Below are 23,935 nucleotides of genomic sequence, written 5' to 3'. Positions count from 1 at the left end.
GCAAATATTATGACCTTTTACCTGCTGTTCCTGCTCTAATTATTACCCAAATGTTTACAATGAACCACAAATGGACTGGGCTTATGTTTCTTGTGCTTGACATTTTTATTGATATATTCCCATTGTACATGTAGTGTTTTGACTGATGATTTGCAATGATTTTTTATTAATCTTGCACAAATAAAGTACCTTGAACCTTTCAGACAAACATAAAATGTTGACACATTACCTGATGTTGCCGCTGTTGCTTGATGTGTCTTCTGCACATGTGTTTCTAGGTCCTGATGAGGTCCGGTTGGTTAACGGCGCATCTGTCTGTTCCGGGAGAGTGGAGATCAAACGCAATGGTGTGTGGGGGATGGTGTGTGATGATTCCTGGGATCTGAATGATGCTTCAGTTGTCTGCAGACAGCTTGGATGTATTTCAGTGCAAGAACATGAGTACAATTCAACATTCGGAAAGAGTTCTCTGCCTGTAAGGATGAGCAATGTTCAATGCACAGGAAATGAGGCTGCTCTATGGAAGTGCCCACAACAAGGCGGGGAACACAATACCTGTCCTACAGGAAGAGATGCTGGGGTGACCTGCACAGGTAAGGATGGAATCCAAGTGAAATAAAGTTATCTTTGCTCAAAAAATGGAGTGAATGGACAGTGCAAGAACATATCTCAGGCAAGATGCAAAGTGAAAGATTACAACAAACAATAGTCTGACTGTAATAACTATAGGTGTAAGTTCTAGCCTGACTTTCCTCTAAGAAACTCACAGATTCTCACCCAACACATAGGCAACAGTCACCCTGATTCAGTGGCACTGACTCTTCTGCACCAAATTATCAGAGCACTCACTTGCCAGCATCTACCCACAATCTGGCACCACTGAAGAGCATTCTGCACATGGCTGCTAGATTCTCTAGAGTACTGAGGGATCACTCCCAGATCTGTCTAGAATGATCATTCCCCCACTTCTGAAAGTAAGTAACGAGTCACCTCTTTAAGGAACTTCTTGACTTGTAGAATGGACACCTCTTACAGTCTCAGCACTGGATTTTATCCCTGGAGAGACCCATTTACCTGTCCCCCACAGTAAACTGTACTTCCTCCCTTCATGTACAGTGCTCAGCAGCTGTGTAGCTAGGTTTGCTCTCTATTGTTCCCCTACACACAGACATTGAGTCTGATACACGTCATGATCAACAATTATATTTATGTACACCAGAACAGTTTGTTTACAATGCTGTAATACTACAATCATTAGCACAGAAAACACCTAGTCATGCATGTGGTAAACCAAACACAGTACACCAAACCAACACAGTAAACCAAACACAGTACACCAAACCAACACAGTACACCAAACACAGTGCACCAAACCAACACGGTAAACCAAACACAGTACACCAAACCAACACAGTAAACCAAACCCACTACACCAAACCAACACAGTACACCAAACACAGTGCACCAAACCAACACGGTAAACCAAACACACTACACTAAACCAACACAGTAAACCAAACACACTACACCAAACCAACACCGTACACCAAACACAGTGCACCAAAGCAGCACAGTAAACTAAACACATTCACATAGTATTAGCCTGTGCTCAGCACTGAATCCCATTAAGTGATCCTCAATTCTGACAGTAAATGTTTCCCACAGCTCTCAGACTCAGGCAGTAGACACCAGGATGAAAATTATACCTAAATGTTCTTTCAATATATCTGTGTCTAATAATGTTTGTTGTAAAAGGCCCCAGAGCATACATTATATGGTAAATAGTATGGTATATGTGTGTGTTTATAGGGAGATGCTAACATCATAGCTCACTGGAGTGAAAATGTGGGATTCCCTCCATTCCACGTGGGAGGGGAGGAAGGAGATTTGTTCCCGCATGATGTTAGGATGACCTCTCACACAATACCTTCCCACTGCAAGATTAGGGATCTGGTAATCTGAATGGATGGAATTGGATAAGGCTTCAATTCCAAAGTTCCTGCAGAAATTGTACACGATGGACCAATCAGATAATGCATCTCCTCATTCCAATAAGGTGGATGCCAGTCTGGCAACCTTAAGTGGAAGAACATCACTGAATCCTGGGAATTGATTTCCAACTGAGACCACAAACAAGAAAGTAGTTTCAGCTTTGGGAAAGGAATGTGCCCTGATAGATGCACCAACACTTTTATGTGGTGCAGTCCAGGGTTAGAGACTTTGATAAGTTATCAGAAGCCATTCATAAAGGTACGGACTGTGCAGAGTTATTGATGGCAACGGAACAACAATCACAATTTCACTTGACATAATCAAGACTAGAGCAAATGTCAGCTGAGTCTGTGGACTCAGTGTGAAGGAATTTATGAAAGTGAAAGTGGAAATCAGAAGCATCAGAAAACTGATTTCTTTTTTTTTTCATTTCAAAGGAATTTTATTATTTTAAAAGCGCAAATATGACACATAAGATATAAACCAAAGTGATACAATTGATATCAGACAATAAGATAATAAATACATTAATATAAAATTAATTGGTAGGAGCGCAATTCATTGTCATTCATTAATCTGCAGACATCAGATAAATAAATACTTAAGGAGGGAAGACCCAAAATGATGTCTGGCAAAGACATACATCAAAAGTATCACCTTCAGATGACAAATTAGGGAGAAGAGGAAAGAGAAGAAAGGAAGAAAGAAAAGACAGAAAGAATAGGAAAGAGAAGAGGAAAGAAAAAGAGAGACAGAAAGAAGGAAAGGAAGAGGAGAGGATTTCCAGAGGAATCACCCAACACACAAGACAACACTAACCAGACAAACCAAAGGGATATTGTTCCACCACCCCTTCAGAGGCCAACTTCATGTATGAATCTAGGGCTTCCCATACACCAGAGGAAATAGAAGGAGAAAGATGAGCATGATCCACTGACGTATGAGCACTACGTAGAAAGGAAACCCAAGCCCACCAAGTATGGTAAGAGACAGACGAAAAGGATTTCCACTCCATGAGAATTACTTTGACTGCAATAGTTAACAAGAGGTCCAACAACTGGAGCTCCATGGGATCTAAAGGCGGAGGGACTGGGGCCGCCAACGGACCTAAGAGAATTAATGGAAGAGACAGTTGGAATTTGATGTTAAAGATGAGCATAAGGTGTTTGTGAACTAAATCCCAAAAGGGTTGGAGAAGGGAACAATCAAGGAACATATGTTGAAAATCGCCTGGTAGAAGCCCACAACTCCAGCATAAATTGTCATCTTTGAGATTAAGTGAATACAGACGACTGGGAGTCCAATGAAGAAGATTAATAGAGAAAAACTTAGACTGTGTTAGAGAGGGGGCAATTTTGTTACGAAGAGAAAATTTACCAATATCTTGCCAGGTATCAGAAGAGATATGGGCAATAACAGTATGATCAAAATGATGTAACCATTTTTGCTGTGTGACAGTATGGGCAGGGAGTGTAGAGGACGATAAAAATTTATAAATCCGAGACGCAACATGACCAGTCCTGATCCAAAGCTGAAAGAGCGTAATCAACGGGGAAGAAGGATGAAGGTGTACTTTAGCAAGTGCAACCTTAATCTTAAGGAAAGTATAAAAATCTAAATTAGATAAAGAAAAATGTTGAGCAAGGGATGAGAAAGGGGAAGGATCATTGTTGGAATCATAGAGATGTTTAACAAGTGAGACACCTTTCCCAGCCCAGTAAGACATCAACTCAGGGTCAATATTAATTTTAATTTTAGAATTGCACCAAATAGACGACCATCTAGTTTTATGTATTGGAACTGCTACCTTCTTATCAACCTTAAGAACCGCAGCAATAGTGTCTAAAATAATAGAGCGAGAAAATGGAATAGAAAGGGTGTTTGTGGTCAAAAAAGATGCAGTCGGAAGAGGAGAGGCCAGTTCCTGTTCTATTGTCAACCATGCTGGAGCACGAATAGATGGGGAAGAAAACCAGAGGGCACCCTGGGACGCCAGAAAAGCAGTTTGATACTTCCCCCAATCAGGAAAATTACAGCCCCCCATATCATAAGATTTCCGTAAAAATTTATAAGCAATCCTAGCCCGTCTATCATTCCATAAAAATTTAGAAGTAAGCAGATCAAGTTCGTGGAAGAAGGAATCAGAAAGCCTTACTGGAAGCATAGAGGAAACAAAATTAATAATAGGAGTGATCATCATTTTTAGAGTCTGCATACGGCCCCACCAAGAAATATGCTTCCGGACCAATTTTCTAAAAGACGTCTCACCTTAAGAATAGTTTGGGATTCATTATAAGAAGCCGTAGCATATAGGGTGGAACAAAAATAGATACCCAGATATTTTAATTGTTGGGATTGCCATTTAAAGCCCGCCGAGCCCATATGAGAGGAGAAGCAGTAAGCATTTAAAGGAAACATCTCTGTCTTATCTTTGTTCAGAGTGTATCCTGAAACTTTTGAAAAAAGAGCAATCGTATCCGAAATAGCAGGGATGGCCAGAGCAATATCATCAGAAAAAATGAGAACATCATCTGCATATGCCGCAGTTTTTATCTGATGAGACCCAAAAGAGAACCCTTTAATATCTGGATGCGAGTCAATCATTCTGAGGAGAGGATCAATGGACAACAAAAATAGGAGAGGGGACAAAGGGCATCCTTGTCTAGTGCCCTGACAAAGGTTAAAAAAGGAAGACGTAGCACCATTCACCCGTATATTAGCTCTAGGTCGGGAGTAAAGAGCCATAACCATACGAATAAAGGAATCACCAAGATTGTGTGCACACAGGACCGCTCGTAGAAAAGGCCAAGAGACCTTATCAAAGGCCTTCTCAGCGTCAAGGGCCAAGGCTGCCGCCGGAAGATTCGATCGTTTAGCGGCTCCAAGAATATGACAAAAAGTACGAATATTATCCCTTGCAAGACGCCCCTTTACGAAACCTGTTTGGGAGGGATGAACCAAATAAGGAATAAAAGACTCTAATCGTTTAGCTAAAATTTTAGCAAAGATCTTGGCTTCCATGTTAAGGAGGGATATGGGACGAAAATTTTTGGGATCTGCGGGATCCTTCCCTTCTTTGTGGATAACTACAATAGTAGCATCCGCCGCAGAACCAGACACAGAGCCATCCTTAATAAACGCATCAAAAACGGACTGGAGTTTCGGGACAATCACGGGAATAAAGGTTTTATAAAACGCAATAGGATATCCATCAGGACCAGGAGCTTTACCAGACCGAGTAGCTTTAATCGCGGAAATGATTTCCTCAGCAGTAATCGGGCAATTTAATGATTGAGTATCTTCCTCCGAAACAACTTTCAAAGGAACCGACTTCAAGAACTCCTGGCATTGTTCAACAGAAGCTTGATCCGACGGGGTATATAAATTGTTATAAAAATCGCGGAACACCTCAAGAATTTCAGCAGTTTGAAATTTTTTCCTACCAAGCTGGTCAGTAATAGAAGGAATTTGGAAAGTGTTACAAGAAGATTCCTGGAACTTTAAAGTGGCAGCAAGAATCTTGCCCGCACGATTTTTTAACAGCAGTCTCTTAGATTTCTGAGCCTGCAGGCCAATATGAGCTCTCTTAGGGCCTCATGTAGGTAGCCAAATACCGGTCGGTAACGGCCGAAATTCGGTAAATTTCCAGTTACCGACCGGTATTTAGTCAAGTGAGATGTAGGAGGCCAAAAACCTAAAATCGGTAAATATGAAGCGGTAAATACCGATTCATGTTTACCGAGTTCTAAAATACCGATTCATATTTACCGAATACGTGTTTACCGATTCGGTAAATATGAAGTGGTAAATATGAAGTGGTAAAACGGAAAAAGAGATGTAGGTAAATTCGGTATTTTAGAAATCCATGAAATTCGGTAAATAAGAGTCGGTAATTAACACAGATTGAAAGCAGGTGGTAATCATAAACAGTGCATAAAAGAAATCCCAAAATGCATCAGCGTGGACAACATGGCCGCTCTGTATGTCATTGCAAGGCGGCTACGTCTACAGGCAGCAGGACTGAGGTTTTGGAGAAGGGCGGAACGAATTTACAGACAGCGCATCACACTTTTCCAACTGACTGAGGATGAGATACATGAAAGGTACAGGCTACACCCCCAGACCATCATGGACCTAATAAGGGACCTGCACCCACTCCTGGAGCAGCCAACACCAAGGGCGCATGCCATACCACCACATGTGCAGGTACTCTGCAGCCTACATCTCCTCGCATCTGGCAGTTACCAGGTGGTGATAGCTGCGGTGGGCGGTGTATCCCAGAGTTGCCTGTCCCGTTTCTTCAGGAAGTTCCTGGATGCCATGATGCAGAGAATGCACCACTACATCAGCTTCCCAAATACACAGGCTGAGCTGCAGAAAACTAAAACTGACTTTTATCGCATGGCACAGTTCCCCCATGTAATTGGCTGTATTGATGGCACACACATCCCAATCTGCCCCCCAGCTGCCACTGAGCACATCTACCGCAACAGAAAGTCCACCCACTCCATCAATGTGCAGGTCATCTGCGATGCAGGGAACATCATCACTGACATTTGTGCCAAGTTTCCTGGAAGCACCCACGACTCATACATCTTCCAGAACAGTGGGATCTACACACGACTGCTTGCCGGAGAATTTGGAGAGGGATACCTGCTAGGTAAGTAACAGTGATGCACCATGAAACTAGCAAATGTAAGTGTATTGAGGCATGTGACTGATGGTTCCCTTTCACTCACCCAGGCGACAGTGCATATGCCGTGCGCTCATTCATCCTCACTCCCTACCTACACCCATCAACCCAGAGTGAGAGACGATACAACGTGGCGCACAAATCAACTCGCAACGTGGTGGAGCGCACGTTTGGACTACTGAAAAGCAGGTTCCGCTGCCTCCACAAGAGCGGAGGCGCACGCCAGTACACACCCATCATCTGTTGCAAGATCATCGCCACTTGTGCAATGCTGCACAACCTTGCCACAAAGAGAGGTACAGCGGTGGAACTCACAGATTTCGAGGACAATGAGGATGAATCAGGACAGCCAGAGCCCAACGCAGATGGAGTGCCAACAGCAACAGATGGGAGAGTGAGACGGGCAGAGATCACATGCAACTATTTCTGAGTAAGTAAGGGGACACAGGCAGGTGTTGGTTGTCATGTCGTAGTTTTATTATGCGCCACTACGCCACGAAACAAAGATAATGCAAATCAGGTAACTTTGCCAATTCACAAGTGTGAAGACCAGGGTTAAGTCACCCAATAGTCTATTGCTACGCGGTGCAGCATCAAAGTTTGCGGCCACGCGCTACATTGTGAGATGGCACGGATTCAGCCTCCTCACTGGTGCCAGCCCCATGCCGCCTGCTTCTCCTGCGTGTTTCTGGGACGGGGGGCGTGATGCTGCTCCTGCTGCTGGTCTCGATGCTTTCAGCAGCATCCCCTGCACCACTTGTGGCCGCCTGACTGGTCAATAGGACCTCCAGGGCACTGGTGACCTGCACCATCCCCCTAGTGACGTCGCTGCTGCAGTGGGTCAGGCCCTCCTGCATGTTCACTGAGCGCCGGCAGAGCAGTGATGTTGCAGTCGCAATGCGGTTGAGTGCCCTGGTGTGCCTGTCTCCCCTCTGCCGTTCCCGGCGCCTTGCAGCTCTCTCTGTGTCCAACTTGCTGCACAACAGCTGCATGGACTGTGAGACGTCCCGCAGGCCCACTGCCATGTCAGAAATCCCCGCCGCCATAGCGCCAATGTTCCTGTCCATGTGTCTGAATGTTGTTCTGAGTCCCCGCACATGCCGCTGTACTGAAAGTACTGCCTTCGTTTGCAGGCGCTGTTGCTTTAACATGCTGGCCTCAAGGCCCCCAAAGACCCCATGGCCGAGATGGAAAGGTGGTGGAGTTTGCTCACGCGACCTGCGGCGCTGTCCTGCACCCGTGTCGGCTCCCTGTGAGGTGGAGGGACCAGTGGTATGTCTCCCATCCTGGGGCATAGGATTTGGCTCCGGGCCCCTGCTGTCATCGGAAGATGTGTGCAACACGCGCAGCCTGGCAGCAGCACGCCTCCTCGACCTCACTATTGTGGATGGTGATGTGGCCGGTGACTCCAGCAGGAGTGGTGATGCTGGCTCAGGTACTGGGGATGCAGGCTCAGGTAGTGGGGATGCTGGCTCATGTACTGGGGATGGTGGCAGTGGCAACGCTCTCTGGCCCGAACTTGTGCTGGCCGTAGCTGAACTGGATTGACGGTGTGCCCCCTCTCCTGTGCCATCTGGAGTCCTGCGCGATGTTACGTCTGTGGACAGAAATGCAACATCAGCTCAGTGTATCTGAAGGCATGCATTGCAAGCATGACAATAAATTGTTCTAAGACTCTCACATTGTCCTCTGTGTGCTTTAGGCTAATGTCTGTACCATGCATCATTGTTCTGTGCTATTCTGTTCATGGTGGGGGATCCCTGACTACATCTCCCATAATGCATTGCCTGTCTGCAGTAACACATGGACTGGAGTGGGATACTCATTTCACATTGGGGGATGTGGGATAGGGGTAGGGGGGGATACATTGCTGTGCATTCCTCTTACCTTGTTGGGTGGCGGCTCTGGCAGAGCTGTCGGCATCCCCAAGGCCCACGACACTCTCAGGCTCGATTGTCGACTGCACCAGCTCCTCCAGTTCAGTGAGGGCAGGTGCCCTGTTAGTTCCACCTCCTGTCCGGCTGGCCTCCTTCTGTATGTCCCCCATCTTCCTCTTAGTCACGATGCGCAGGTCGTACCATCGTTTTTTTAGAACGTCTATGTCCCTGTGGGTCACTCCCACGGCATTTACCTGCGCCTGGATTGCCAGCCAAATGGTGCGCTTCTCACACTCTGCCACTTGCAGGGATTGCCTCCCAAATAGCTTCTGGTGCTGCCTCACCACCTCCTCCACTAGCACCTGGAGTTCCTGGGGGCTAAATTTCACCTTGCGCCTCCTTTCCCCTCCTGTCCTCTGGCTGGACATGGTGTAGTTTGGTCTCAAGAATCAGCCACTGGCTCCCTGCCTCTCCTCTGCACTTCAAGCCTCTCCTGAGTCAGTTGATTGTGTGCACCTGCCTGGGTGTGGCCACTTCCTACTTGGGTGGGGTTTGGTTGCACAGGATTGGCTGTTTCAAACAGTCATGTGATTTTTTTTCCGATTCGGTATTTTCCGAATCGGAATTTACCGATTCGGTAAATACCACCTCGGAATATACCGATTCGGTATATACCACCGCGGTATTTACCGATTCGGTAAATTCCGATTCGGAAAATACCGAATGTTACCGATTCGGTAAATTTTACCGACTTGTTACCTACATCTAACTTACCGATTCTTAAATACCGATTCGGTACGGTTCGGTATTTAAGAATCGGTAAATTTTATTTACCTACATGAGGCCCTTAGTGACTATAGTATTGTATGAATATTTTAGATTTTTAATAGATTGGAGGCAGGTCTTGCTCTGAGAATGGCGGAAAAGGGATTCCTGACGTTTGATCTCATCTGCTAAGTCCGTGAGTTCCTTTTTAATGGCTGCGTTTCTCTTTGACATACATTTAATGACCTGACCACGAAAAGTACATTTAAAAGAGTCCCAGAGAACAACAGGGGAACTGACTGACCCAACATTCTCAATAAAAAAAGTCTCAATGTCATTGGAAAACTCTCGCACCAAGGACTCATCATGTAAAATTTCTGTGTTGAGTCTCCACGAGCGAGCTCGTGCCCTAGGGACAAAAGACGTAAGAGTAAATGTGACTGCGGCGTGGTCAGAAACTAAAATAGGGTGAATAATCGGAGAAGAAGAAAATTGAACCAGAGAAGAATGAACCAAAAGATAGTCAATGCGTGAAAAGGACGAATGAGGGGAAGAAAAAAAGGAAAAGTCACTACCAGTGGGATTATGAAGACGCCATACATCCTGAAGATGGGTAAGAGAGCACATATTAATCATTTGTTTGTGTGCTTTAGGGGGACGAAAGTTAAAAGCAGAATTCCTGTCCAAGATAGGATCCATTGGCAAGTTAAAGTCACCACCTACAATAAGATTACCAGAGTGAGGAGTGTCCTCAAGCGTTTTGGTAATCGCATTCCAAAAGGCCGGGTCATCCTTATTGGGGGCATAAATATTCATGACAAATAAGTCAGCATTACCATCGGACAACTTAGATAGTAACCAACGCCCCTCCGTATCCTGTTCAGAGGAAACGATAGATAAGCCAGAGTGTCTAGAAACTAAGGTAATTACTCCATTCCTTTTACCACAAGCATCTGAACAAGCAACATCCAAGACCCACTCTTTCTTCAGAAACAACGCCTCCTTGGCAGAGAGCTTTGTCTCCTGAAAAAGGACGAGATCCGAAGAAAGAGATTTACAGTAATCCAAAATCTTTGACCTCTTGACTGGATGATTTAACCCTTTAACATTAAGGGAAAGTATATTTAGTCCAGACATAGAACCATTATCAGGAAAAAAAGATATTCCATATGTGGCAAATGAAGCGCAACACCCAGGAGGGCTACCCAGCAGACATCAACAGCCAGCACAACACAGGGTGAGACCAAAGCGGAAATCCGAAGAGAAGAAAGGAAAGAAGAGGAAAAAGAAAGCAAGAGAGTACAGAGAAAGAGAGAGAGAAGAGCCAATCCGGCAGGTCTGAAAAAGACCAAATTCATACAAGGGGGGACATGGAAGAAAGAGAGAGGGGCCAACAGGAGAAATATCAACCACAGCATAAGAAGCCCCAGAGCAGTGCATGACCGGTTATACATTTAAAAGGAGAGCACTATCTAAAAGCTAAGAACCGGAGATAATTATCACATATTAGAAGACAAAGCGAAATGAGAAACTGTAAAGGCAACACATTTGACCAAATTAATGGATATATAACAACTAAAATAAATCATAGAGAACAGTAGGCGCAGAAAAGAGAGAAAAAGAAAGCACGAACAGGCATTAAGAGCTGGTGGAAAGAGAACTAAGAGAGAACAGTAATATTTAGGTAGAGCCAGACCAAAGCGGACTCCAACAAAAGAAAAAGGACCATAATGAAGAGAAAAGAAGAAATACACTCTAAAGCATACTGTATGATATAATATGGGAAAAAAAATACGTGAAACATAATTAAAAAACGGTAAATAGCATCTTAGCAATATAGCAATCAGTGAATCCCTCTGGCAATTAAATAAGAGGCCTAATACTATATATAAATATGTAAAGTCTATATACACACTCATAGATGACTTGGCATGAGTAAATAAGGCCATGTACACGCAAGCTGGTATAATAAATATGCTTGGCTAAGTAAGTAAACATGTAGATAAGAGAGGCATAAATCTATCAAGAACAAAGCATCTCTAAAACAAACTAACCTACTCGAAACAAACAATTAATGACACAATGTAATCAAATCACGCAATGAGAAAGTCAATAAAGGAGGTATCTATATGAGACAATATGGGAAAAACAAGTGAAACATAATAAGAAACGGTAGGGAGCATCTTATCATATACCAGTCAGAGAAAGCCTTATGGCAGCTAGATAAGAGACCTAATACTATATATATAAATATGTAAAATCTATATACAAACTTAAAGATAACTGGCCATGAATAAATAAAGCCCTATACACACAAACTGGCAAGATAAATATGCATGCCTAAGAAAATGAACATGTAGGTAAGAGGGGCATATGACTGCCAAGTACAAAGCATCTATAAAAAGAAAAACTAACCTACTCGAAAGAAAAACAAATAGTAACACAATGTAAACAAATCACTCAATGAAAAAACAGTAAAGTAGGTATAACTAGCAACTATATGAACGACCTATGTTGACTCTAAGTATAACCATAAATAAACACTTAATAAACATATATGAATAAAACACCTGGACAAACCAAGCAACAACACGATGAGAAAGCCAAAGAACAAGCAATGACCTACTCCATAACGTACGAAATAACAAAAAACAAACATAAAGCAAAAGGAAAGACCACAACAAAATACGATAAACCAAATTTCACCACAAAAAACAACGCGCATACCAAAGACACACCCCTGGAAGGAAAAGGACCATGACCTAATACATCGAAAGACAAACTGGGGAGGCAATGGATAACAGGACGCTACGCTGACAAAAGTGAAGTCACGCCAACAAAAGAAGTTACCACAAAAAATTGAAAAGTTTATACACTAAAACTAACAACACTAAGGACCAAAACGCCATAACGATACTACGGGAGCACCAAGAGACGACAAAAATACGTCAAGACCAATGGACATAAAGACCACTACGCAGATCTACAAGCAGCTAGACCTAATAGGTCTGACAGAGATTAAAGACAATGCATTATGTATAGCCGCCTCAGGTGCCAGAAGAACCAGGAGCATGTGAAGCCCCCGTATGAAGATCCATCTGTAGCTCCATTTGATTATCCAGAAACGAGGCCAAATCCGCAGGTTCGTCAAAAATTCTGACACGACCCTTGAAAGTAATGCGGAATTTTGAGGGACCAGCAAAGGAGAAGGGGATATTCATTTCAGATAAACGCTTCCGGAGATTAAGAAAGCCTTTCCTCCTTATCACCGTGTCTCTGGCAAAGTCTTGAGAAATTGAAATACGATGGCCATTCCAAGAGACAGCTCTAACCTTCCGCATATGCGCCAAAATCTGCTCTGTATGTTGGTGACGCAGCGGCTTAAAGATTATCGCTCTTGGTTGCGTAGCAGACTTGGGGCGAAAGGAGGGGACACGGTGTGCCCGTTCCAGTTCAAACTCTTTGTGGAAAGAGATTTGTAGTGTTGACGGAATCCATTGATAAAGAAACTCAATCATGGAAGATGCATCTTTCTCAACATCTTCAGGAAGACCAAAAATACGCAGATTGGATCTACGATTACGATCCTCTTGTTCAGTGAGGTCTTTCCTCAATGCTGCCATAGAACGCTCTATCTGCGTGAGAGATCTAGAATGCTTTTGCATGGTATCCTCTGCACCACTAATCCGTGCTTCTGTACCTGAGACACGAAGGGAAAGGGCCTTGAAATCATTCCTGATGGCTAACACCTCCACCTGCAGTAAATCTGTATTAGTCTTAGTAGACTGCGCAATCTCATAAACCTCATTAAGGCGCGTCAGAATGGACTCAAGAGTCGAATTAGTGTCTTTAGGAGCAGACTCAGGTGTTGGGGAAACCTGTTTGGACCTCTTAAGAGATGCTTTAGATTCCTTAACGTCTTTGGCATTCGGTGAAGGGGCCATATTTTCAGCCATAGGGCAGACCACCTCAGCAGAAACAAAAATACACCTCCTCAGATAGAGTGAGAACAAGGAATGCCAGGGGTTGTAAAAACCTCAATGTGTGAGAGGAAAAATGGGCAGGAAGGAATCATGCACGTGCATCAGAACGAGCCGGGCAGAAAATAACGCAGGCGGACCCAGTCAGAAAAAACACCTCACAAAAAGAAGCATGTGCTACAGGCGCCAGTAGTCAAGCACCGACTACGAAAACCACCAGGATCAAGCCCAGAACAAAAAAGCCTCACATAAGGGAGTGGCAGTGCGTTTGACAACGAGGAAAAAAAAAAACAGAAATCTCAAAAAGTTCACACAGTGGGTCTCTCAGCAATAGGCGATAGAAAAAAGAACAAAATAAGCACAAGAAAAGTGAAAAAACGTCACCAGCTCCTGAATGCCTCCATTCCTGACAGGATAGACCAGTAGCGTCGTCTTGTAGAAGCGAGAGAGAAACTCCCTCACAGAAGAAACAAAATGGCGGCCGCTCGTGAAAGCCTGAAGCGTCACTTAAAACTGCCGATAAATGAACTCTGGCCACTCTTCACCACCAGGAACCTCCCTCATAGCGTGCACGGCAGTTTCCCATGCAAGATAACAGCTTCTGCGCAGAGCGGGGCAATATTCAGCGTCAGCAATGTCTCCGTCGGCCCTCTCTCTTTACGGAGCTCAAGCGCGATCCGCCATCTCGCAGCGGCGCGCAAGCCACGCCCCCCAGAAAACTGATTTCTTAAAGATTTCATTTGATAGCAAAATGCAATTTGGATCTCAGCTTGATAGCTTGATTACTAAGGTATTTAAAAATCACAAACATGTGCTTCCATACAAAAACAAAACATCTTTGTTTTACCAGATGGCCTGGACCTACACATAATGATTTTCACTGAAGAGAAATTATTAACAAAATTCAAATTTAAGGAAGAAGTATCAGCCAAGAAAATCCTATACCAATGGCGAATACCCTAAGCAGATGGGGCAAACTGTAAGAAGTCCTGACCACAATGGATCTTGCAGGATCTCTGTGGGAGCAAAGATCCAGAACTTTCTAATGATCTGGGAAGTAATCTGTGTCTGATCAATGGGTTCTGGGTGTAATCAGAGAGAGCTGTGCTATGGATTATGTGAAGCGCCCTCCAGACACATGATTGGTTGTAACCGACATCCAAGGAACAATACGAAAAGGAAAGCCCTTCTAGAAGGGGTACAGCCTTTACTAGACAAAGCTAGAGTAGTGCTGATCTAAAATAAAAGAGCCAGAAAAAGGATCTTATTCAATGTTACTCCTAGTCAAGAACATTTTAGAGACTTTCAGACCAGTGCTAGACTGAAACTAGGCTTTCAGACAAGTGCTAGACTTAAATTAGGCAAATACATGAGTAAGAACTACACGTTCTGCATGGTGACTCTGCAGCCAAACATTTCTTGAGTGAACAAGGTTGATTTTCTTACATCAATAGATTTGCAAGATGCCTATCGACATGTTTCAATCAGACAATCTCACCAATGAGTTCTATGATTCACTATAGAAGATCAACACTTCTAGTTCAGAGTGCTCCATTTTGCTTGAGAATCCTCACCTACAGTATTCGCAAAAGTGTTGGCACCTCTTGTCTACATCTTCTATCAGGAGCAAGTTTATATACAACCATTTTTGGTTGACTGGTTAGTTCAAGCGGTATCAGAGGAACTAATGATTTGTCATACAGAAAAAATGCTCAGGTTCTTACACGAACATATATTTCTAGTGAACAGGGAATAAACAAACGTATCCCCTTTACAGGATCCGTCCTTCATAGGTGCCAGATTACAAATAGCTCTGGGTTCTGTTGGGTCATTGCCAGAATGGATAATTCAATAGATCCACTCTCATGCACAAAGCCTGATGTTTCAAAATTCTCCAAGAATAGTGTCTTGGATGAAATTTCAAGGAGATTTAGAAGTCACTCTATTTCTTGAGCCTTGGTCGAGATTCCCTCTCTATCAAATAATGAGATTACTGCCGAACAATTGGTCTCCAGCTTCGCTAGATCCCAGAAAGAGAGTCACAATGAGTCAGAAGATGAAGCCAGATCTTTCATGATGGTTGGTGAGCGAGAACATACAGAAAGGGGTCTGATTATCTCCCACTCCATCTCTGGTGTCACCACAGATACAAGTCTGATAGATTGGAGACCTTGGTTGGGTCTACAGCAAACGTTTCTGGACTCTAACACAAAGTCAAAAATCCTCCACTGAGTGGGAGGCATTAATGAGAACCTTGAACAGTTTCCCCAAATTCATTTGAGACAAGCATGTCCAGGGCTTTTATCAATAGATTGGGGGAACAGGATCCCTCTTGGTGAGAAAAATATTAGACAAGGTCTTTGCACGGGCACAGAATACAGTGTTCACTGTGCCTGTAATGTTCAGGGGATGCAACAACGGAGTTGAGACAGTACTACAAGCCCCAGTAAGCCTTGTGAGGAGGCAGGAGGGAGGAATTCAGCTCTATCTGAGTGCTACTTAACTGGCACAGTTTCTTCATGGTGTAAGACACAACAACAAAGCTTGGGCAGCACGACAAGCCCCAATGAGCCCTGCGACGAGGCAGGGGAAGGAATTCAGTGTCAATCTGGCATTACTTAACTGGCACAGTTTCACAGTGGCATGGAATGTATGCGGGACATACCATAACATCACATAACATGTGTATTTGTAAAGAGCACGTTCACCGCTATGGGTATCTTGGCGCTGAATAACAGATGTTTGTTGTTACCCAACTCAATGGTAATCATTTTTTTGACCTCAGATGGATGAAAGGCTGAGTGGACCCACCGGGATTTGAACCTGTGACCATGAGGTCGAACACAGGCCCCTGCAGTAGACACCTTAGTCCACTGAGCCACCTGACCCGGGACATGCTCAAGCATGCGCCCCATCCAAGATCGGGCCGAGGCAGACCCATCTTCAACAGTCATCAGCCTGAAGAGGCCAGGTCAGGTTCCCCACTATGGTGGGAAGTAGTAAGTGCCTCCAGTTGTTTAGGGTATATCTTTGGATCACTCTTCATCAAGAGCATTGAGGAGAAGTGCAATAGTGGACTTTGTGCATTGTCTCGACTACACTTTCAAGCATGCTATCTCTTCTTAAGTAAGGTCTGGGACAAGCTAAAAGTCTAAAACTGATCAGTTTGCATTTGAAGTAGACATGGGAGACATGGACTCAGATTTTGTACATGTTTACAAAAGCCTTAGAAGACTTTGTCAGGTCATTTATGCCCGATCGATGGCCTATTGCTTCTTTGGGATTCTGGGGAGCCTACAACCTCGAACCATCTTTGGATTGCTGTCCTTAATTCTGAGGCTTTGATTAATTCTATTTTGTCTCATGGGGAAGAGGAAAGTGGAGGTAATTAATGTGACTGATAGGAGCTCTAGAACCAGCGGCACCATGTTATCTTTTTTAGATAATGCGGCCGGTGCTGTCTTGTGTTGCGAAACAGTTGATACAAACCTGCCAGAAGACAGATCTGACATGGGAATAAAGGGATCGCACGTTTTTGGACGTTAATTTACAGGAATTTTCCAATATCAGGAATCACAGGTTACAGCTTCTCCCTCTCATACACAAGTTCATGTTTCAATTTTAAAACAGACGGGAGGGTGTGCAGAGGGAGTGAGGCCTAAAAATAAAAAGGGGTCCTCTCCTTATAATCCACCAGTAGGTAATAAAACGAACAGAGGTCTTAAAAGGGGTCAATTGACAGCTACACGAGAGAACTATCTGATACAGGACTTTCTCCATAATATGGAAACTGAAATTTCTTCCATATTTGAGACACTTATTCAAAGAATGGTCAAAGTGGAGGAAATGGGGAGGTGATGTCATCACGGGGTAGGAACATGGCGGCGGCAGGCTGAGGCCCGTCGCAGGAGTCCCGAGGCCGGCAGACAGGCACAGCATGTAATGTGCGCTACATGATCAGGAGTTTCCTACCGTATAGGTGAGCATGTATCGTCTGTCTCCTACCTCTTCGGTAAACGGATAATTTGCCTTTATTTTGCTTTTCCTCCTTGGTTGAGACGCCGGGTGAGGAGCCGATTCCATCGCGCTCGGAGGCACTAGGACCCTTGAGACGCGAACACTGACACTGACACGGATGTTCTGTGCCGACGCAGAGGTAGCGGTGGCGGTTGGGAGAGACGAACGGCTTCGAGAAGCCCCCCAGGAAGCGAAGAATATATCTGTTCAGCAGCAGCCCGGTATGCCGTATTTCCTTTCCTTCTTGCCAAACAGCAACAACCTTGGTAAGGAGCTTCCAAAGAGGGAAGGGTGGTTTGCATGATTATATGGATCTGAATTCCACGGAGACTAACTTAGATACTTCCTGCTGTGTGGTGGGCGCGGTGGGAGAAGCAGAGAAGCAAGGAGTTGTTGAGGTGCAGGCCCTTGACACTTTGAGGAGGAAAAATTCTAGAGACCCCCCGTTTGTACATAGAGCGCTATCAGTATCGCCTTTAAGAGGTAGAAACAGATATCAATTGAGGTCTCAGCAAGAGCTTATGTCAAACGGGGTGTTAGATTCCGGTATAAAGGAGGGTCCAACTCCGCTTACTCCCTTTAAGAAGAAGAGAAAGCAAGGAGACATCAAGAAAACAAAAGCCCCTAAGGGTCCACAACCTCAGAAGAATACACCGTCACTTAAGACTTTTTTCAAAATTATGCAGCAGGTTGGGGCTGGGGATGGGGGGGGCTGTACCAATTCAGGGAAGCAGTAATTCTCCTTTAGAGTTGATAAATCGATATGCACCCTTATAGAATACGCTAGTCCCGGAGGATGATGGTGAAAGTGAAAGTGGGGACCAGGCCCCCTCGGTAGGTAGTTTATCTCTATCCCAAAATCCACATCCCTCATCAAGGGCCTCACCTACTCCGCTTGTAGTTGGCTTGGCTGGCCAGTGTCAAGTTCAAACCCCGATTCAGAAGGCTCCTCAGTTGTTGATGGATAACCCGGATGGAGAGGGGAGTATGCTTGGTTCCCTGTTAAAGTCCCTGAAGGGGGACCTTATGGCTAAATTCGAGATCTCTGAGAGCAATCAAAAGAGCATCCACGATAGATTTGACACTCTCGAGTCCAGGCTGGATGATATTTGTGCTCGAACTGGGTCTTTGGAGCTTAGAGCTTCTGCATTGTCAGAGTCGGTTCAAGAAAATTCTAAGGTAATTAATACATTAAAAAAGCAGAACCGGTCTCTTGCAATGGACATGGAACGGCTAGAGATGCAAGCTCGCAGGAATAATCTCAGAATCTTGAAGATTCCGGAAGGTGAAGAGCGGGAGGATATCAAGGATTTTGTCTGTAAACTTTTGAGGGAAGGGGTTCTGAAAGACCGTCCCGATATTGTTTTGGAGAGTGAAATTCAAAGGGTGCACAGGGACCATTTTAGATTACATCCAGACAGGAAAGCACCGAGAAAGATCCTGGTGAATTTTCAAACTTATAGTGTCAAAGAATTAATTCTAGGCAGATGTTTATCTAGCACCAGTCTCCTCCATAATGCACATCCATATCAAATTAGATCCGATATTGGGGGGAAAACTGCGCAGAGACAGTGGGTTCTAGAATGCCAGAATTAAGATCTTTAGGTGCACAAGATCAGATGAAATTTCCTGCCCTTTTGAAAGTGATGTGGAGGAACATAAGCATAACTTTAGCCAGCCAGAAGATGTTGCCATTTTCTTATCCCAGATAAAAGAGGAAGAGGGTAAGGGGAATTGAATGTGAATGTGAAATGAGAGAGTAGGGAGGAAAAAGTTTCTGAAGGAGAGGGGAATGTGGAGGAAGGTGAGTGGGGGGGAATTAATTTTCTTTTTTAAGGAGGAAAGGAAAAAAAAAATACATATAAAATAAAATAAAATAATATGGAAAAGTAGGGGGAAGAGATAGGCGTATATAAACAAATGTTTTTGTTGTGAGCACAAATGGTATATGATGAAATATGTTTTGTGGATGGTAACTCCTATTTTCTTAGGGTTTAGATTTGGCGTGATATTTACATGCCGTTGCCACTGGGGTCTGGGATTCTGAATAGGTGATTTCAACGGCAGGTATGAAGGGTGGGTTCCTCACGGGAGGGTGCGGGAAGGGTCATAGGGGGGTTAGGAAATTTGTAAAATTGTCCTTGTATTGCGCAAGACTGCTTTTTCGCGTTAATTGCTCTAGATGTTTGGTAAGATCAGTATTGTATGAGTGGATCAGTTAGCATAAAATTTCTCTCCTGGAACGTTAATGGTTTAGGATGCAGCAGGAAACAATGGAGGGTATGCGAGTATTTAAGGAGTACGGAAGCCCACCTCATTTTAGTACAGGAAACACATTCAGAGGCAAAATTATGTGAACAAGTTTTTCGTACATTGGGGTGGGTTCAGGATGTATTATGTTCACATCAGACAGGTTGCACCAGAGGTGTTGCCATAATTATTAGATCGAACAGAGAGATTAAGGTCCAGAAATGGGAACCAGACAATTCAGGTAGATGGCTAGTGGCGGCTCTCTCTATAGCTGGTTTGGCCTTTACGTGTGCAGTATATTACGGCCCGAATGAGGATGATCCAGGTCCCATTCTTAAATTGAGTGCATGCCTGTTACAGTACCCTGCCCCGGTTATCTTAGGGAGAGATTTTAATTTGGTTGTCGATGGGCAGGTAGATCGGACCTCGAGGGCTAAATATTGTGTTCCAACTAAAACTTTAATATCATTGAAGAATATTATGAAGGATTTTAATCTATTGGATCTTTGTAGAGTGAAAAATCCAGTTCAAAGAGAGTATTCCTTCTACAGTAGGAAATATAAGCAATTTTCAAGAATAGATTTTTTTTTGGCGGATCAATCTTTGCTTTCTAATATTGTCTCGGCCGCTTATACCCCGGTGAGCCTTTCCGACCATTCAGTGGTCGAACTCGTTCTTAGTTTAAGACTTACGAACACAGTAACTAGATGGACACTCGATAGATCACTCCTTACGGATGATAAAGTGAATGTCCTAATAAGAGCAGGAATAACTGATTTTTTTCATTTTAATCTTGGTTCCGCCACAGTACAAATGGTTTGGGAGTCCTTCAAAGCTTATTTAAGAGGCCTGTTAGGCTCGCAAATGTCATACAGGAGGAAAACTCGTAAGAGAGAAGAATTAGATGATATTAAAGTTATAAAAGATAAAGAATTAGATTTACAAAGGGCTGCTTTGGTAGATAGGGAGAGGATTCCTAAACTTGAGAGAGAACTGCTGGAATTATAAGCAGCGTTTAGCGTGAGGTGTGATAAGATTAATAAAGAAAAGTGTGAGGCCAGCAGGCTGAAAAATTTTGAGTATGGAGAAAAGTGTGGAGCTCTCTTAGCCTGGAAATCAAGGGTGGATAGGGTTAGGAATAATATAAAGGCTGTAGTACAAAGGGAATCTGGCGTATTAACTTCAGAGGATGAATTGATTAGAGATGAGGCCATGGGGTTTATGTCCACGTTATATCAAGAGGATACTAGAGTTGGATTGGGCGAGGTAGATGAGTGGCTCAATTCGGGCAATTTGCCCCAACTGACAGAGACAGAGAAAACCTATTTAGCCAGCGAAATTAAAGAGGGCGAAATACAGAAACAATTAAAGAAAATGAGCAGAGGAAAAGCCGCTGGCCCAGATGGGCTACCGACAGAAATCTATTCCGATAATTCTGAAACGGTTGTCCCCGTCCTTAAGACACTTTTTAATAGTATTCTTCTACAAGGAGAGCCTATCCCCCCATCCTGGTCGGAGCAAGACCCCCTGCACTAACCACACACCACTGCCCTACACTAAACCCTAAAACACTACCCCCAGCAGCACCCCTATACTACCCAAACACCACTGCACTACCCTAAACCCTAAAACACTACACCCAGCAGTATCCCTACACTACACAAGCACCACTGCAAGACCCTAAACCATAAAACACTGCCCGCAGCACAACCCCCTACACTATCCACACACCACTGCACTACCCTAAACCCTAAAATACTATCCCCAGCAGTACCCTCTAACCTACTCAAACACCACTGCACTACCCTAAAGCCTAAAAACTACCCCAGAAGTACCCCCTACACTACCCAAACACCATTGCACTACCTTAAACCCTAAAACACTACCCCCAGCAGTACACCCTACACTACCCAAACACCACTGCACTACCCTAAACCTTAAACCACTACCCCCTGCAGTACCCCCTATACTACCCAAACACCACTGCACTACCCTAAACCCTAAAACACTACCCCCAGCATGACCCCTACACTGTCCAAACACCAGTGGACTACCCTAAACCCTAAAACACTCCCCCAGCATGACTCCCTACACTACCCAAACACCACTGCACTACCCTAAACCCTAAATCTATCCCATCACAACCCCCTACACTACACAAACACCACTGGACTACCCTGAACCCTAAATCACTACCTGCAGCATTACCCCCTATACTACACTAACACCACTGCACTACCCTAAACCCTAAAACACTTCCCCCGCATGACCCACTACACTACCCAAACACCACTGCACAATCCTTAGCCCTAAATCACTACCCGCAGCATGACCCCCTACACTGCACCAACACCACTGCACTACAATAAACCCTAAAACACTACCCCCGCATGACCCACTACACTTCCCAAACACCACAGCACTACCATAAATCCTAAAACGCTACCCCAGCACAACCCCCTAACTACCCAAACAACACTGTACTACCCTAAACCCTAAAACACTACCCCCAGAAAGACCCCCTACACTACACCAACACTACTGCACTGCCCTAAACCCTAAACCACTACCCCCAGCACAAACCTCTACTGTTCACAAACACCACTGCACTACCCTAAACCCTAAATCTACCCTAAGCACGTCCCCCTACACTACACAAACATCACTGCACTACCCTAAACCCTTAAACATTACAACCACCACAACCCCATACAATATACAAACACCACTGTACTGCCCTAAACCCTAAACACCACCCCCAGCAAGACCCCTACACTACACAAACACCAATGCACTAGCCTAAACCCTAAAACACTACCCTCAGCACAACCCCCTACACTAGCCAAACACTACTGCCCGAACACCACTACACTGCCCTAAACCCTGAAACACCAACCCCAGCAAAGACCCCCTACACTGCCCAGAACACCACTGCACTGTCCAAAACCCTGAAACTCCAGCCCCATACATCCCCATACACTGCCCGAACACCACTACACTGCCCTTAACCCTGAAACACCACCACCAGCACGACCCCCAACACTGCCCGAATACCACTGCTCTGCCCTAAACCCTAAAACACTACCCCCAGCATGTCCCCCTACAATTCTCGAACAACACTACACTGCCCAAAACCCTAAAACACTAGCCCCAACGCGACCCCTACACTGCCCGAACACCACTGCACTGCCCTAATCCTTGAAACACTAACCCAGCACGACCCTTTAAACTGCCTGAACACCACTGCACTGCCCTAAACCCTGAAACACTAGCCCCACCACGACCCTCTACACTGCCCGAACACCACTGCACTACCCTAAACCCTAAAACACTACCCCCAGCAGTACCCCCTACACTACCCAAACAGCATTACCCTACACCCTAAATCTACCCAAGCACGATCCCCTACACTATCCAAACACCACTGTACTACTCTAAACCCTAACTCTATCCTCAGCACAACCCCCTACACTACTAAAACACAACTGCACTACCCTAAACCCTAAATCACTCCCCCCAGAACAACCCCCTACACTATCCAAACACCACTGCCCGAACACCACTACACTGCCCTAAACCCTGAAACACCAACCCCAGCAAAGACCCCCTACACTGCCTGAACACCACTGCACTGTCCAAAACCCTGAAACTCCAGCCCCATACAACCCCATACACTGCCCCAGGACGACCACCTACTCTAAACAAACACCACTGTACTACATTTGGCCCTAAATCTACCCCAAGCACGACCCCCTACACTACACAAACATCACTGCATTACCATAAAACCCTTAAACACTATCACCAGCACGACTCCCTACACTAAACAAACACCACTGTACTACCCTAAACCCTAATACACTACCCCCAGCACGACCCCCTACACTACACAAACACCAATGCACTACCCTAAACACTAAAACACTACCCTCAGCACAAACCCCCTACACTACCCAAACACACTGTCCAAACACCACTGCACTACCCTAATCTCTGAAACACCAGCCCCAGCATGACGCCCTACACTGCCCAAACACCACTGCACTGTCCTAAACCATGAAACAACACCCCCAGCATAACCCCTACACTGCCCGAACACCACTGCACTGCCCTACAGCCTGAAACACCACCCCCAGCACGACCTCCCACACTGCCCAAATATCAGTGCTCTGCCCTATATCCTAAAACACTATCCCAAGCACAACCCCCTATGCTGCAAAAACACCACTGCTATGCCCTAAATCCTAAAACACTACTGCCAGCACGACCCCCACACTGCCTGAACACCGCTGCTCTGCCCCAAACCCTAAAACACTACCCCCAGCACGTCCCCCTACACTGCCCAAACAACACTGCACTGC

The 23,935-nt window shown here is 44.7% G+C and overlaps 1 protein-coding gene across 1 annotated transcript in view; it reads left to right on the top strand.

Annotated features, from left to right (window-relative positions):
* Positions 1-23,935, top strand: part of LOC146839177 (CD5 antigen-like) — a 560,873-nt gene that overhangs the window by 295,914 nt on the left and 241,024 nt on the right. Inside the window, exon 4 of the mRNA XM_085603204.1 lies at positions 279-593. Within this exon, the coding sequence (XP_085459330.1) occupies positions 279-593 (315 nt within the window). The remainder of the gene's footprint in view (positions 1-278; positions 594-23,935) is intronic.

This window comes from Triturus cristatus, chromosome 4_2 (genome assembly GCF_964204655.1).
Source record: "Triturus cristatus chromosome 4_2, aTriCri1.1, whole genome shotgun sequence".
In the NCBI taxonomy this organism is placed as follows: Eukaryota; Metazoa; Chordata; class Amphibia; order Caudata; family Salamandridae; genus Triturus; species Triturus cristatus.
This window is presented reverse-complemented; position numbering and strand designations above follow the sequence as displayed.